At 45.5% G+C, this 17,172-nt stretch overlaps 1 protein-coding gene across 2 annotated transcripts; it reads left to right on the top strand.

Annotated features, from left to right (window-relative positions):
- Positions 1-2,054: 2,054 nt before the first annotated feature.
- ACTR10 (actin related protein 10) lies at positions 2,055-16,847 on the top strand. 2 transcript variants are annotated; one of them, XM_075427012.1, is made up of 13 exons: positions 2,055-2,203; positions 4,899-4,971; positions 5,521-5,603; positions 6,659-6,767; positions 8,415-8,522; positions 8,879-8,946; positions 10,670-10,749; positions 11,061-11,096; positions 12,604-12,683; positions 12,774-12,847; positions 13,307-13,388; positions 14,863-15,064; positions 16,353-16,847. In XM_075427012.1, exons 1-13 carry the CDS (start codon positions 2,127-2,129, stop codon positions 16,532-16,534), a joined length of 1,254 nt encoding a protein of 417 aa, XP_075283127.1. In that variant the 5' UTR covers positions 2,055-2,126; the 3' UTR covers positions 16,535-16,847. The 2 variants fall into 2 exon arrangements, with proteins under 2 accessions (XP_075283127.1, XP_075283128.1); XM_075427013.1 differs by having other exon boundaries at positions 2,103-2,187.
- The last annotated feature ends 325 nt before the right edge of the window (positions 16,848-17,172 follow it).

Genomic DNA, 17,172 nt, shown 5'->3' with positions numbered 1-17,172 from the left:
CAAAAAGCCAGCCCCAGCCGTTTACCCATACTGATGCGCCAACGGCTTCTAGGCGGGCACTCACAAAGTCCCTCAGAGCGCCTTGCTGCGTCAGGTGTACAGATTGTCCTCTCGTCTCCCTCACCATACAGCAGCCACCGCCTCTGCAGATGCAGCCGGAGTCAGACAACCCACTGCTGATGCTGGAGGCCTTGCACAGCTTCAGAAAACTCTCGGTGTTCTGAGTTTATTTCTGGCCAGTTCAGCAGGATTGCTAGCCCGTGGGGCGATTAATTGCCGGGCGACTTTCACATGCTGCCTTTCAGCATGTACTTTTCCTCTCTTCAGTCTGTTTTTGGGTAACTCTCTCCACCCACACCAGGAGGTACCTGCAGAACCCATTCCCACAAACTCACGCCAAGGGCTTTCATGACACGGCTGTTACAGACCAGAGATGTCAATAGATGGAAGCAAGGCTGTGCATTTCAGACACTTTCAATAACTTACTTGTAAACAAGCGGTGACTGAGCTCACCTGTAGCAGAGCTGGCATTTACCTGTAGTGCAGAGATGAAGATTATTCAGAAACTTAACGTTTTCCAACCTTGATGGGGTTAAAACTGCAGCACTGACTCAAAGTCTTTCATTGTAATATGCAGGCACATACACGCTTGCACACACAGTTTTTTCTTTGCTCCAAAACGGAGTTAAGATCTTGGTTTTCACAGAATCACAGAATGGTCAGGGTTGGGAGGGACCTCTGTGGGTCACCAAGCCCAACCCCCTGCCGAACCAGGGTCACCCACAGCAGCCTGCACAGGACCTTGTCCAGGCGGGTCTTGAATATCTCCAGAGAAGGAGACTCCACAGCCTCCCCAGGCAGCCTGTGCCAGGGCTCCGTCACCCTCAGAGGGAAGAAGTTCTTCCTCATCTTCAGACGGAACTTCCTGTGCCTCAGTTTGTGCCCATTGCCCCTTGTCCTGTCACTGGGTACCACTGAAAAGAGTCTGGCCCCATCCTCCTGACACCCACCCTGCAGATATTTATACGCATTTATAAGGTCCCCTTGCAGCCTTCTCTTCTTCAGGCTGAACAAGCCCAGCTCCCTCAGCTTCTCCTCATAGGAGAGATGCTCCAGTCCCCTCATCATCCTCATAGTCCTCCGCTGGACTCTCTCCAGTAGCTCCTCATCTTTCTTGAAGTGGGGAGCCCAGGGACACAGCACTGCAGATGAGGCCTCACCAGGGCAGAGTAGAGGGGAAGGAGAACCTCCCTCGACCTGCTGGCCACACTCCTCCTAATGCACCCCAGGATCCCATTGGCCTTCTTGGCAGCCAGGGCACACTGCTGGCTCATGGTCAACCTGTCGTCCACCAGGACACCCAGGTGCCTCTCCACAGAGCTGCTCTCCAGCAGGTCCACCCCAAGCCTGTACTGGTGCCTGGGGTTGTTCCTCCCCAGGTGCAGGACCCTGCATTTGCCTTTGTTGAACCTCATCAGGTTCCTCTCTGCCCAACTCTCCAGCCTGTCCAGGTCACGCTGAATGGCAGCACAGCCTTCTGGTGTATCTACCACACCTCCCAGTTTGGTGTCATCAGCAAACTTGCGGAGGGGACACTCTAACTCTTCATCCAGGTCATTTATTTATTATTCCTACCCTCACTGTCTCTGCAATCTTCATCACCGTTCTGTGGGGCCGTGAGAAGATCGGGATTTTTTTTTTTTTCCCCACCGAGACATTTTCTCTCAGTTCGAGAGGACAGATACCGTACCCGGAGGCACCCACGGAGCTGGCACCACCACCCACCCGCGCACCGCCGCCATTTCGCCCCTCCCAGGCTGCGTCTCGGGGGCCTCCCCCCGCCCTTCTCCCTCGCGGGGGCCCTGCTCGCCGCCGGTGCGGACCTAAGGGGAGGCCGCAGGGCACCGCGCTCAACCCCGCCGCCTCAGCGCTCCCGGTCCTTCTGGAAGCGCTGCGGAGCGGGCGGCGGGTGACGGCGGGGCGCGGGGAGGGCGGCGGGGCGGCGGGCGTGCGGACAGGCGCCGCGGACAGCCCGTCGCGCCGGGGAGGAGGAAGGCCCCGTTACGCCGCGCCGGGGAGGAGGAAGGCCCCCGTCGCGGCGCTGGCTGAGGTGAAGGGAGGCCGCGATGCCGCTGTACGAGGTTCTGGGTAGCGGCGGGGAGAAGACCGCCGTGGTGATAGACCTGGGTGAGGCCTTCACCAAGTGAGTGGCGCCGCGCTCCCCGCGTGTCTGTCGCGACAGGCCTCGCCGTGGAGCCAGCGGGGCGGCTGCGGGGCGGGCCTGCCCTGCCGTCAGGGTGGTTAGTTGCGCGGGGTTTTTTTCCCTCACCCCTTTTCTGCCGTGATTCGCGCGGTGCAAAGCCCCCCGTACCAGCCTTGTTCTTTAATCTCGTTGTTTAGCTAAGAAACCTCGGCCTAACTGGAAGCCGAAGGAGAAATCACAGAATCACAGAATGTTCGGGGTTGGCAGGGACCTCTGTGGGTCACCCAGTCCAACCCCGCTGCCAAAGCAGGGTCACCCAGAGCAGGCCGCACAGTACTGCGTCCAGGCGGGGCTGAAATATCTCCAGAGAAGGAGACTCCACAGCCTCCCTGGGCAGCCTGTGCCAGGGCTCTGTCACCCTCAAGAGTGAAGAAGTTCTTCCTCATGTTCAGCTGGAGCTTCCTCTGCTTCAGTTTGTGCCCATTGCCCCCTGTCCTGTCGCTGGGCACCACTGAAAAGAGTCTGGCCCCGTCCTCCTGACACCCACCCTTCAGATATTTGTAAGCATTTATAAGGTCCCCTCTCAGCCTTCTCTTCTTCAGGCTGAACAAGCCCAGCTCCCTCAGCCTCTCCTCGTAGGAGAGATGCTCCAGTCCCCTCATCATCTTCATAGCCCTCCGCTGGACTCTCTCCAGTAGCTCCTCATCTTTCTTGAAGTGGGGAGCCCAGAACTGGATGCAGTACTCTAAATGCTCAGTGTTTAGTGTTTATGTCATGGGCCAAAAACGTAGCCGTGCTGCTGCCCCCCATGTCACAATACCCCATTGTGTCAGAAACCCCCGACTCCCCTCCCTGTGTTTGTGTCCCAGGTATGTGCAGCCCTCGCAAGAAAGGGGCAATTTAGTTGTGCTTCAGCAATCCGGCCCCACACCCGGGGTTGCAGTACTCTGGCAGCACTCCCTGGGTTTCTGGGGCCTGTTTGGAGAGATGGCCTGCACACAGCAAAATACAAATATCTTGCAACAAAAGCATCTCTTCAGATACTTGTCACTCTTACTAGGCTGGGCCCATGGCTGTGGCCATGGGGGCATCCAAAGCCCTGAGGGTGTCTCTGCTTCTCAGACAAGGCAGGAGTCGCAGGAGAAGGGTTTCTTGCCCAAACTTGTTTTTGTATGAAGTTGTATGCATTTTTTTTCAAGTGACTGTGTAATTGCAGACTAGCAGGCAGGCTTCGTTACCTGGAAATCACTGCAGTGTTGTTATGGAGAGGATTTGACAAAAGCCTTCACAGATGGAAACAAGTGATTCCACCAGTGGCTTTTTGTGGATTCATGTTGTGTCCCTGATTGCAGGGTTTTCCCAAATTTGGGGAGGTTGTGAGGTTTTATCCTATGGTGCTATTTGTCTAAGGAAATGCTCCTATGGAAAAGCATTTCCCCTGAATAGCGTGGTTTTAGGTCTGTTTCCAACCTTCATGCTTGTAGAAGAAATGGCAACTTAATGATGTGAGAGATGTCTGTCCTTTCCCAAATCAGACTGAAATTAACCAAAAGTTCAGAAGCTGTCAGGAGGACAGGCAGGGACAACTGCGTGTACGCACTGGGACCACACAAGGCTTTGTTTGGGAGGCCAAAGGGAAAAATTTAATTCTGAATTATGTCTATTTTAAGATTTTTTTTCTGAAATTATTTGAAGAAACACGATGACAGTTGCCAAATAGCAAAATAAAGTATTAATTGACCTTTTGCATTAAAAGTGCTCGAAGCCCAGTGGCTTTATAGTTTTCTACTAGTGTTTTCTACCATAGTTTTCTCCTGATGTTTGTACTTAATGGGGGTGGCAGCGGTGAAAGAAATGTTGGGGACTGAGTTTCTTAAAATCATATCCTGAATTTCTTCTGTTTTTAATTTGCCTTCTTCAGTCTGTGGTTCTTGTGTCTTTTAAGGTGCAATCGCTCTGTGAAAACCAGATGGGTTTCCAAAGGTTTGTTTCGGGTTTTCTGGTATTCTTAGTAAGTTGCATCCAAGCTGGATGCAGAAACCCTCATGTTTTGTCAGAGGAGTCCTGGAGTTCTTCATCTTGAGGCAGTACTACCTTAAATCAGCCAGGATGCTGTGAAGGGAGTGCATTTCAAAGTACTAAACAAGCTGGAAAGAGGAAAAAAGTGTCAATGGAATGGTGCTGGTCAGCAGTGAAATAGGCCACAGGATTTGCATGATCGTGGTCATTAAGTGTCTTTTATTTCTTCTAAATAAATGTCACAGAAAATGAGGGTTTAAAGAGGACATGACAGTTTAATCTTGCCTGTATTTTCTGGGAGCTTCGGTAAAACTGTGGGCCTGTGTGGAGGACACAGGAGGGCATTTCTTTGGAGGTTTAGTAGGCAGTAGGGAAGGCTGCAGGTGGGTGACTGTAAACAGAGAACTTATCAGTGGAAAGCAGGAGGCACGTCACAGTCAAGGATTACCGTCCTGACAGAAATGAAGATAACTTGGTTTGTTTAATGCACCTGAGAGGGAGTCAATAAAAAGATAGAAAATCTTTCTCATTAAAAATCGCTAGGTAGAAAAGCTGTATACGAAACACCTCTTTGCAGTCGCAGAAATATGCCTAATTAATTACTCTTTGATGATTCCTAGGCCCGGTACATTAAATAGTGACTTCAAATAACAAGGTTTTCAACGTTTTCTTCTAGGTGTGGTTTTGCAGGAGAAACAGGACCAAGATGCATTATTCCTAGTGAAATAAAGAAACCCGATGTCGCAAAGGTAATCTAGTTTACCTGAACTGTTTTACCTTTACAATGATTGGTATCTTATGGTATAGAAAGAATTTGCAGATACTTTTTCTGCCCGTCATAAGTGATTTTCATTATCTTTTAACTCCTGCTATTAAAAGACTGTAACTAGATACAAGTAAGTGTTATACCAGTGCTGATGTTGTTTGTACTCCTCACCCATGCAGCTTGTGTTTGGAGTATTTATTGAGAAATTTCTTTGCCTAGCTATGGCGCTTTTTTTTTTGTTTGGTTTTTTTTTTCAGTAGGAAATGGCAGCTTTGGAAAACTAATGTTGATATAAGTTACCAGTACAAAAAATTAGCATAAATAAATTCTGAGGTTTAGTTATAGGTGGGTTTATGAGATGCATTGTTAAGGACATAGAGCAAATCAGGTAAGAGTGAGGATTTATTTATATATGTCAGATGATATATGTTCAAATACAATCTATTATTATATATGTATCTCATATATGCATTTCTTTATAAAGAATCACTGCCTAGTATTTAGGCTGACTGTGGATATTTTTACTTTGCAGCCTGTCAAAGTTGTTCAGTATAATATTAATACAGAAGAGCTTTATTCATATCTGAAGGAATTTATCCATATGCTGTATTTCAGGTAAGAGATACGCGGATGTTAGTTAGTCAAGCCTCCTGCAGCTCTTTCCTGAGTACATCGAGGTGTTGGAGGTGTGACTGGAGGCTGCTCGCTAGTCGAGTAAGAAAACGGAAACAAGATTTCGCAGGTGCCTGCCTGGCTGTGTTCTTGCAGGAGAAATTCAGTGGTGCTGAGATTCAGGGTATATTACACAGAGTCAGTGTCCTGCAGCATCAGTTGCTCTCTATAAGTAAAAGTATTTGATAAGTTGCTTGTTAACTGTGGCACTCAGAAAGGACTTGGTAGGGGAAAGTCATTGTACTGATTTTGGTAGGGCTGAAGCTCATCTTCTGTTGGTGCAGAGCTCTCTCCACATGACAGTGTTTTGCAAGGAGGAAGCTTAACCTGTGGAATATTTTTACCTCACTAATACATCTTTTTATTGTGCTTTTATTATAATGTAATATTAAATTGTTATTATATATTACTGTTTTATACCATTAGTGAATAATGAAGTTGGACTTAGTAATTTCTCTCTTTACTTCCAGTCCTTATTTTTAGACAGTAAAAATCGTCACTTGACACAGGGAAACAAGTACTTAGTTTCTGTGCCGCAGATCTTCTGCTGTGAGTTGTGGGGTTTTTTCCTGTCCTTGATCATCGATTTGTAATTGAAATCAGGACAATTCCAACCTCTTCCACTGAAATCGAAACATCTGTATCATCGTTATTACTCTTTCGCAGACACACTGTACAAGAGTGGACAAGCCATTAATGGCAATTATGCGTGCCTATTTTTGCACTTCATTATATTGATTTAGAAATGTATAACAGATATTCAGAACTGCAGCCTGATAGCAGATAGCTCGGTAACTTGTTTTCTGTAACTCAGTTTCCTAACTTTATTTTAGGAAAGTGGTGGGTTTTTTTAAATTAGGGAAAAAGATTTTGGGATCTGCTGTAAAAAGTGCTATCTATACGCAAATTTTTAGGAGAGTGGAATATGAAAATAAAATAGGTCTCATAAGACGTGCTTGAACTTACCAGTTTTGCTTTACACATCTTGCCTTTTTTAGACATCTGCTGGTGAATCCCAGAGACCGCCGTGTTGTGATCATAGAATCTGTCTTGTGCCCTTCACACTTCAGAGACACGCTCACGAGAGTCCTTTTCAAGCATTTTGAGGTACGTGTTTTACAGAACCACTGTGGGTGCTCAGCATAGCACTTGCTGGTAGAAATTGTACTTACAGTCACTACCAGATGTGGACAAAGGAATGAAAATAATGCCAAAAGAATGAGAGAGGCATAAAGAAGATGAAAAAAAACTGATGGTCACCTGGGGAAGTGGGGCTTGGAGGTTGGAGTAAAGGCCATTTCTGTTCCATTCTAACTCTATATGAGGCCGCAAAACAGGAGCTATTAACAAGAATCTGAAAGGTTTCTCTGGCTTCTACAAAAATACAGCTCACGTGGCACTGTTCCAGACAGATCCAATAATCCCCATTGAGCACTGCCTGAAGCCAGAATTTATATTTAAACACTTGTTAGTGCTCTGTCAGCAAATCTCCTGACTTCTACCAGAGTCGATATCTTTGCCTGGCACGTGATCTAACCTCCGGCTGTGCTCATTTAGATAAGAGCTTACCTGAAATGTATTATCTTCTCTGCTTAATCAGTCTTTCTGAAGAAGTCTGAACCTAATTCTTGCTTACTTCTAACAAAATGTTTTGGAAGGCGATTCCATACTTCTTCAATTCAAATAGAACAAAGGTTGGGGTTCTGCTATAAAAAGTGAAGAAACTAGTTTGTCTGCAGTACTTCTTCACTGTGCTTCCACAGCACAGTTTGCCAACTAATCTTAAACTTCTGCGTAAGTCCTTCCTACTATTGATAAAATTTTCTGATGAATGGAAATTGCTGAAAGCTTTGAGTGATTTGGGTTTGTTTTTTTTCCTAATCCCCTTACAGGAAAAACACATGTCTCAGATAAAGCACTCCCATGCAAAATTGATTGTCAAAAATGACTTGTGACTTGGAAAATTGTATTTTGATGGAGAGGCTTTGTAGCTTCTTAAGAAGCCAGCTAATTCTGCTGTGAGGTTAATTCTCTCTGGCTCGTGTTTCCATTTGGTACAAAGAATAAGAGTGGCATATTGATACAGGGTAATATTATAACTTGTGTCTCTGGGCTAAGTATCAGTTAATGTTGCCCTTAAATGCAGGATTGGATGAAATTGCTTGTTTAATTCACACTTCAAGGCCTTCCATTAAAGGAACTGTTGCTATCTAGGCAACTTGATTTATGACTTACTGGGAGGAAGAAGTCATTCTCGTGTAATTTTGACTTGAGTTTACACAATGCTTTGGGGAGGTGTTTTAACTGGCATCTGCTGTGAGGTTGTGTGCAACAGCGTGTTGTCATAAGGCACAGTTTTATGGGTTTTCTGGCACCTTTGTTCACATCTTGAAGTCTTTATACAACATTTTCAGTAGCTATGCTTTAATTTCTTTAATTTCTTTCCAGTGACAAAAAGAAACCTGATCTATGACTTTAGATGAGTTCTATAGTTAACACTGGCTTGTCTTACAAGCCCATTCCAAGATTCATTATTATTGAAGTCACTGGTATGTACCACGAATAAGGTGAACGCAGAACTGAGAATTCTGTTGTATTTTGTTCATTACTACACTACCTTAAAAATTAAGTTAAAAATGGATACCTCAAGATGGGTTTTGCTTTTAATATGTCATTCGGGGAGAGCGTCAGTGCTTTGGGTGGTTTGTTTCTTTTCGCCCCCTTCTGTCAATTGTCCATTTGGTTTCCCTGTAGGTACCTTCTGTTTTGTTTGCTCCGAGTCATCTAATGTCTCTGCTGACACTTGGGATCAATTCTGCCATGGTGCTAGACTGTGGATATGCAGAAAGCTTGGTGCTGCCTGTATCCTTTAACAATACAGAAACCAGCTTCTCAGCAACAAGGGTGTCGTGATGAGATGAGATTTTTATAGACTTCAAGCGTGCTAAAAAGTAATAGGAGCAGATGAGCCAGTCTGGCATTTGACTGTAAGATATCATCACTTGGGGAATCTCCTCACAGCTGACACGCTAAGTCTGCGTTCCCTTGGAACTTGGGAAGGGTGGTTCATAACTTCAGCCTTTATATACTAGAAATTAGTTTTGGAGAAAAGTTTGAACGTGTTTCCGATAGCTAATGCAAGCTAATGAAAGACCATTTAGTTCCAAAAAGACTGAAAATTCATAACAAAAAGAGCGAATTTCCTGATCTTCGTGTAGATATATGAGGGAATTCCAATTCTGAGCTGCTGGGGTTCCCTTCCTCTGGGAGGAAAGGCTATCCACAAGTAAGTCACAGTTACACGTTCCGGGTTACCAATGATTCATTTGTGAAAGTTCGTCTTTGACTTCGCATGGCTGAGTCGACACCTGCTGGTCAAGCTAAGGGCAAGAGGGAACTGCACAGGCAGTGGAAGCAGGGACAGGTATTTCGGGAAGAGTACAGGGATGCTGCCCGGTTGTGTAGGGATGAGGTCAGGAGGGCCAAGGCACAGCTGGAGCTGAACTTGGCAAGGGATGCTAGGAATAACAAGAAGGGCTTCGACAGGCATGTCAGCCAGAAAAGAAGAGTTAAAGAAAGTGTACCCCCCCAGTCAGTAAGAATACAACCTCGTATCAACAGGTGAGGAGAAGGCTGAGATACTCAGCAACTCTTGCCTCAGTCTTCACGGGCAGCCTCTCTCCTCACCCCTTCCCAGTTGATGGACTGCAAGATGGGGACCAGAGGGGCAAAGCCCTTCTAACTGTAATGGAGGACCAGGTTTGGGACCACCTGAGGAACCTGAATGTACAGAATTCTATGGGACCTGATGAGATGCGTCCCAGAGTCCTGAGGGAATTGGCTGATGTCATTGCCACGCCACTCTCCATGATATTTGAAAGGTCACGGCAGTCAGGCGAAGTCCCTGGGCACTGGAGGAAGGGAAATGCTGTGCCCATTTTTAAAAAGGGTGGGAAGGAGGACCCTGGGAACTACTGACCAGTCAGCCTCACCTCTGTGACTGGGAAGATCATGGCACAGATCCTCCTAGAAGCTCTGATAAGGCACATGGAGGCCAGGGAGGTGATTGGAGACAGCCAGCATGGCTTCACCAAGGGCAAGTCCTGCCTCACCAACCTAACGGCCTTCTGTGATGGCATGACTAGATCAGTGGACAAGGGAAGAGCTACAGATGTCATCTGTCTGCACTTCTGTAAAGCCTTCGACAGCGTCCCTCACAACATCCTTCTCTCTACATTGGAGAGAGAGGGATTTGATGGGTGGACTGTGTGGTGGATAAGGAATTGGTTGGAAGGTCACAGCCAGAGGGTAGTGGTCAACGGCTCGATGTCCAAATGGACGCCAGTTAGTGTCCCTCAGGGGTCTGTACTGTGATGGGTGCTGTTTAACATTTTCATCAATGACTTAGTGAGATCAAGTGCACCCTTTGCAAGTTTGCAGACGACACCAAGCTGAGTGGTGCAGTTGACACACCAGAAGGATGGGATGCTGTCCAGAGGGACCTGGACAAGCTTGAGAAGTGGGTCTATGTGAAACTCATGAGGTTCAGCAAGGTGAAGTGCAATGTCCTGCATCTGGGTCGGGGCAACCCCCGCTATCAGTACAGGCTGGGGGATGGAGGGTAGTCGAGGCCCCATTCCTGGAAGCATTCAAGGCCAAGTTGGACGGGGCTCTGAGCAACCTGGTCTGGTTGAAGATGTCCCTGCTCACTGCAGGGAGGTTGGGCTCCATGACCTGTAAGGGTGCCTTCCAACCCAAAGCATTCTATGATTCTATGAGCAGTGACAAGATATTCCTATTGAACATGACTCGTGCTGTGACAGCATCTGAATGCTGAAGTTACCGCTGTTTGGCTTTTGATGTAGTTACAGCTGTGGCAATCAGCTCTGCTTCAGTTTATATTTAGAAGAAAGTCAGTAAAGGGAACAAATGCTGTCCCTGAAGCGCAACATAGAGAATCAGCCTGAGTTAACAGCTGTCTTTGACTAACTTAATGTCTGATATTTTAGGGAGCTGGCGTATCAGTTGTTGGAGCAGTGCACAGTTGATACAGGATTAGCCAAAGGACAAAGCCTGCCGTCTGTGATGGGTAAGGTCTGTTCCATGCGGCGTATGTGCAGTGAACTCACACTGGGGAAAGTGAATAAAATGTGTTCAGTGTTCACCGCATCTTATGTCAGCTACTGGCATGATTTCTTTCTCAGTGTTAAACAGGAATATGATTTTTACGATAAGCCACTCATAACAACCTTTTTTTCCTGTTCTTAATATCCTTTCTTAGAAATCTTTAAAAGCTGTTGTCAAAATTTTAAAATACTAGATGTAGTTCAAACTTACTTTCATTCTTAAATTCTCTTTCTACTTAAGAAGCTTTTGTTCTGAGGTATTTTTTTATTTCAGGCTCAGTTCCGGAAGACGTGGTGGAGGATATAAAAGGTAAAATTTTCTGCTTCACAAAACTCTAGTTTATTAAATTGTGCAGTAGAGGAGAGTATGATAATAACAACTGTGCAATACTGTATGTTTAGGAATTTTTTTTATCTTCTCTGTTTATCATATTTCTTACCTACTGGAAGAACTTGCAGTGTTCATCCTCTTTGAAAGCAAAACTGAAACCATGTTGAGTTCCGCTGTCAGGTTTAGCCTTGGTGCTGTCAAGACGTAGCCCATAGAAACCTGTGGTCAGCCAGCGCGGTACAACTGTTCTGCCTGTTGTAGATGTCCTGCGGTCAGCAGGTCACGTTATCTGGGTATTACATTTCTCAACTACTGACATTGTGTTTGCGGTGTGTGAATAGGTACAGTGTGTGCAGCACATCTAATGTTCAAACCCTGTTATCATAGATGCGCTGTGGTAGCAAACGCAGCATGTAAGCGGTCTTAACATCATCACATAACAATTTTTTAAATTAATTTTGTTTATAAATGGACTAGGAAGGCTCAATTTGCCTTAAAGTCATTTTTGTGAAAAAAATGAAGTGTGTATAAAAGACATTTTGGTGTATTAATCAGGTAGGCAAGATGAGTCAAGGACTACATTTACACCAGAAAAAAATAGAGGTGGTCTTTCAGGAGAACTTGGATGAATTCCTGTGTAATATTTCATGTGCAATGGATATAAAAAATATATAATTGTAGAAAATAGCAGCTAGTATGTACCTCTTGGGCCAGATTAGGAAGAAATCCATCAGTCAAATGCAAAATAACTTAAATGCAGCTGCTGCTTTTTCAAATGGAAGTTGCTTTTCTAATTCCTGGACTTGAACACAATTTTCTGATCAGTTCTGGTTTTTATGGAGTCTTTTGGAACCAGGTAGAATGTGCTAGGGTTGAAATTATGATTGCCTGTGTACTGAAGGGTTGTTTCTTTGTGACAGCCATTTGTGAAGAAGATAACTCTTTTGTGCCAGCCAAATAAGTATATAACAACACTGACAGCTGGGATACAAATTAAATTGTGCTCTGTCAGTGTTGCCTGGAGAAACAAAAACCCTCTGGAATTCTTAGGGTGCTGAAGAGTAGCACTGGGGAAAATATGGCATGATTACAGCTTGTTTAGAAAATGAACAATGCCTCGTTTGAAGCCGTGGTGCAAGACCCGCAATGCTGTGTTTGACAGCGGAATACAACCGCTGGCACCTTGTGGTAACCGAAGGCATGATCAGCAACATCTTTGAATCTCAAGTAGCTTGTCTCAGAAAGACACCTTGCCTGTCCTAGCGTAGTTTCAGTGTCAGCTTCATTGAAAGTCATGATCTAGATAGCATCTGGACTTTGCTGAAGTGTAGACACCGTTTTTCTCTGCATTTGTTTGATAACACCTTGGACCAGTAAGGGCCCAAAGTGTGTGTTCTTCTCTAAATTAAGCAAAATTATTTTTTTTATTGGTGATGAAAGGATCCAGCAAAGTTTCTGTTCTGCCCCTTTCTTTTCTTTTATGAAGTCCGCACTTGTTTCGTGAGTGATCTCCAACGTGGACTGAAAATCCAAGCAGCCAAGTTCAACATTGATGGCAGTGCTGAGGTGGGTGGCGAGTGAAGCTTACCCTAGCCTTCTGATGTGGATGTAGCCTTTTTAGCCACTAAAATAATGTGCGTGTGTTTGTATTTCTAGCGTCCTTCACCACCTCCAGATGTGGACTATCCTTTAGATGGAGAAAAGATTCTCCATGTAGTTGGCCCCATCAGGTGAGAAATACCATAGCAGAGTATTTATCTTTAGGAGGACATATTTTTGATTCTAAAAGCACATAACTTTTCATAAAATTGAATTGTAATGAAACACTTGCATATGCTTTTAATGTCTCTTAAATTAAGGCTTTGCACTGGGCACAGTGCAAGCCCAGAATAAGAGGCATCAGCCGCTGTGGAGAGCTCACAGTCGAAGATGAGAGCGAACAGATTGGAGGGATGGGAGAAACAGAAAAGCAGTACTAGTGCATGGTGATGAAACGGGTTTAGCGAAGCGAACGGGCGTTGTCTCCTCCCCGTTGGCACGGCCTGGTGCACGGCTGTATGGCAGAAGAAGTCGCGATGACGTGTTGTCAGCAGGAAGTCTGTAGCTATTTCCAGCCCTGCTGTTCCGGAGTGTGAGCTCATAGAGCAGCGTTGCTGCTCATTAACACTCATGTCCTGTCGTTTCAACAGAGACTCCGTTGTGGAAATACTGTTTGAACAGGATAACGAAGAGACATCCGTTGCCACTTTGATCTTAGATTCACTCATTCAGGTATCTTTATATTACAAACCATTTATGGAATGCCTCCAGCCTTAGAGAACCTGCTGTTACGAATGACTCTTTCTAGAGTAACGCCCTTCTGACCACAGGTTGCGGCTGGTTCAGCACAGCGTGACTCCTAGGGTTCTGCCACGTGATGGATTACTGGGGGGTAGTAAGTCACCGTGTGTCATCTGTTCTGTGATGGTTTTCTTACTCAGTGGTCTACTGCAGCGCGTCTAGGACAGTTTTCTAAGAAATGCGGTGCTCGCCCCTCAGCTGAGGTAATGAACTAGCTCACGTTTATTTGGGAGTGAGGCTCTACGGATGTAATGGTGAAGGAGCAGCTAATACTTGCTGTTGTAGGAATTACACTGCTTACACTGAAACGACACAGGTGTTCTGTTTCTTCTTTTTTCAAGGTGTTTGGCTAAGAGATAAACTTTGAGTCCTGCAGGCTGCTGGTTTACCTAAGGTGGAATAAAATTAATTTGGACATCTCTATTACAGGCAGTATGTTAGGTATATTATGGAAAATTTTCTTGGTGTATACAAATGATTCGTTTCTTATTATATTTACGAAAGAGTGGATTAGAAAACCACTATAAATGGAAATTTGCATAAAGTGGTGGTATATGTACGTTAATTGAAGTTGACTTCCTGTAGTTATTGATGCCATTTCAATTGGTTTGCTGAGGCGCAATTTATTGGAGAGCCATAGGCTTGGACGACATGACAAATATTTCAATTAGAAATCCTTATGAAAACAACTTGTTTAACAAGATCTGTGCCTGGACCCCTCACTTCTGTACGTTGAGGCATTTACCTTGCATCGCTCTTTGGCCAAAGGAAAGACAAATGTTAAATTTACAAGTGTTAAATAGCATCCAGTTACTTCTGCTGAACAAGAGGACCACAGCAACCAGGAATTCTTTTCAAAGGGATAGCATGGATCTGTTTGTGAGGGGCAGAACTGACAAAGCTTGGTTTTCTCATGCCTGTGTGTCTTCTACATAGATTGTCCGATGCGCAAGGCAAGATCCAGCAGAAACCTTTTCTGCCGCTGAGACTTCTGTAGCACCTTTCTCCCACACGGAGCTAAAAAGAGTCAATCTCATACGTAACAGTTTTTGCTCTCAGAGAGCACTGGTGGAGGCTTGACCTCTCTCTGGCACATCTTCTCCTGGAACTCACGGCAATTACTGTCACCGATACCTCTGTCCGCTGTCATCTCGGCCTGTCTCAGCTGAAGAGCTGCACAGGGACTCACAACGTGCCCATAAAAGCCTCAACTGAGCAGTTCCTTAAGCCTGATTTTCTTGGGAAGTCTGGGGGGAAAATGGTGTTTGTTATGTTTCAGCTAAGTATGAGAAAACAGCAGCTGAAAGGCACGGAAAGACTGACTGAATTTCCAACAGACCTTTGAATGCTTGTTCATGCAACTTCAGTTAAAGTGTTTGGGTTTTTTTATTCCTGTTTGCATTAGTGTCCGATAGACACCAGGAAGCAGCTGGCAGAGAACTTGGTTGTTATTGGTGGCACCGCTATGTTGCCAGGATTCCTTCACAGGCTCATGGCTGAAATCAGATACCTGGTGGAGAAACCGAAATACAAAGAAGCGCTCGCCACTAAAACCTTCAGAATTCACACTCCCCCTGCCAAACCCAACTGCGTGGCCTGGCTGGGAGGTAAGCATGAGAACAGCTGCTAAGCGAAGGTACAAAGTGGAAAACCAGACCTTCCAGGTGGGATTTGTAATGAATAAATAGCAGGAGAACGTAGATGAACCATTGAAATCGAGCTGCACTGGAGCTCTGTGGAGTTGTTGTGCCCTCCTGGAAGGAATCTTGCAGAGTGAAGCTCGCTCGGGGACGTTTGGAGGGCAGAGGGGCACTGCGGGTTGTGGGAGCTGTGAACTGGTGCGATTTGCAGTTCCAGTGCAGGACGGAGCTACCGCCATATGGTGGCACCAGCAGAGCGAGCAGGCAGAGCAGAGACCTGCTGCAGGCAGGAGGATCTGCTCGTGGAAAGAACAAGATTAATTACCGGCTGAGGAGCAGTGAGCTGCGGAGAGGCCGGAGGCTGCTGACTCCCTGTGCTGTTCCCAGGTGCCAAGAACAAACACAGCAACTCTGCAGTGGGTTTTGGCTGTTGTATTGGCAGGTTAGGGAAAAAGGGAGGGCCCTCTGATGCTAGCAGCTGTTTCCAGGAAGGCTCTGTGGATGGTAAGAATTCATGCTTTTTTAAGCTGTTGGTGTATAAGTGGAGCCCGTCTGGTATGTGTGAGGAACTAATTTGAACTGTAAAGGTGCAAAACACGTGTAGATGTGGCACTGGGGGACATGGTTTAGCAGGCATGGTGGTGTCCGGGTGACGGTTGGACTTGGTGATCTTAGAGGTCTTTTCCAACCTGAACGATTCTAGGATTTTATTTCCGTAGGCTTTGAAATGTAAATGGTTGTCAAATTTTAGTTTTAAAACCTTTTGAGTCTACTTTCAGGGTTAGCAAACAACAATTTCTGTGCACCCAGTTCTCTGATAGTTTTCTTCACTGGCAATGCTACTCAGCTGCTGCAGCCTGAGTCTGCTCGCAGCTGGTGTAAGCTTCTCACGGGTGCTGTGTGACACCCTTCCTGGGGAGAAGGAGTCTCCTTAAACATGAGGTCGTTTGTCTGAAGTGCTTAAAATCAAAACTTCTAGGAAACTGTCATAAGGAGCAGGCCAGCTAGGGCAGTTTTGTTCTCTGCAGAGACTCGATGATTCTTCGCTTTCAGTTGCTTTCAAGGGGCATAAACGGAGGGAATATGGGACTAGCCGGGCTACTGAAGAGCCGGCTAGATCCTTTCATTCCTTTAATTTTTGAGACAAAGCTGAAAAAGAACAGTTGAGGTTCTAGATGGCGAGAAGTAGAAAAAGAAATTCAGTACATAAATTAATGCAATTTTTTTTTGTTTCCCCCCCCCCCCGATAACGTAGGAGCGATTTTCGGAGCACTTCAGGACATTCTCGGGAGCCGGTCTGTGTCCAAAGAATATTACAGCCAGACGGGCCGCATACCTGACTGGTGCTGTCTCAACAGTCCTCCCCTGGAGATGATGTTTGATGTCGGAAAAGCACCCCCGCCGCTGATGAAGAGGGCTTTTTCTACTGAGAAATAGGCACCTATATGCTACACAAGGATTCCGCTCATCTGTTTCAAGTAGATACATATGCATTGGCTTCTTTTTTTGTTATTTTATTAAGTAATTTGTGTGTAACACTATTAAACATGAACAATGTGGATGTTTTGGGGGAGTATGGTGGTAGGTACTAACGCTATTTAAAACCACGTCCAATTATCGTTTAAAAACTTACCTCTGACAACCGCTATGCTGTTTTGTCCTCTTCTGAAGAAATTCTGTACCGTCACGAGTTGTAGCCTACTGAATTGTTTGTTATTTATCTGTACAGTAAATGATGTTGTTGAGAGAATGTGTTTGAAGATATTTTCATTTTAAATATGCTTAGAAGAATGAAGGACAGTCTACTATGGGAGACATCTGTGGAAGTTTTTCTGCCGAATTCTGTATTAAAATATTCCAGCCTTGATTGACATGTGAGGAGATCGTTTGGGGCTGTTCCGCAGAGGTGCTGGAGCAGTATTTCCCCAGGACACAGACCTGTTTCGAGAATTTTATCAGAGAACTCTTCTGCCTATAATTCTTAAATAGCGCTGAGCTAATAACTCCCCCGGTATCTCTCCTCCGAGAAAGATTTCAACCATGTAAGAATTACGAACAGGGGCGCGGGGAGATCT

This window comes from Opisthocomus hoazin, chromosome 7 (assembly GCF_030867145.1).
Source record: "Opisthocomus hoazin isolate bOpiHoa1 chromosome 7, bOpiHoa1.hap1, whole genome shotgun sequence".
NCBI classification, from domain to species: domain Eukaryota; kingdom Metazoa; phylum Chordata; class Aves; order Opisthocomiformes; family Opisthocomidae; genus Opisthocomus; species Opisthocomus hoazin.
This window is presented reverse-complemented; position numbering and strand designations above follow the sequence as displayed.

Coding starts and splice junctions, on each gene's coding strand:
- ACTR10 (XM_075427012.1), top strand. CDS start 2,127: ATGCCGCTGTACGAGGTTCTGGGTAGCGGCGGGGAGAAGACCGCCGTG. Junction 8,523..8,878: donor CAGAAAGCTTGGTGCTGCCT/GTATCCTTTAAC, acceptor ATCTTCGTGTAG/ATATATGAGGGAATTCCAAT. Junction 8,947..10,669: donor GGAGGAAAGGCTATCCACAA/GTAAGTCACAGT, acceptor CTGATATTTTAG/GGAGCTGGCGTATCAGTTGT.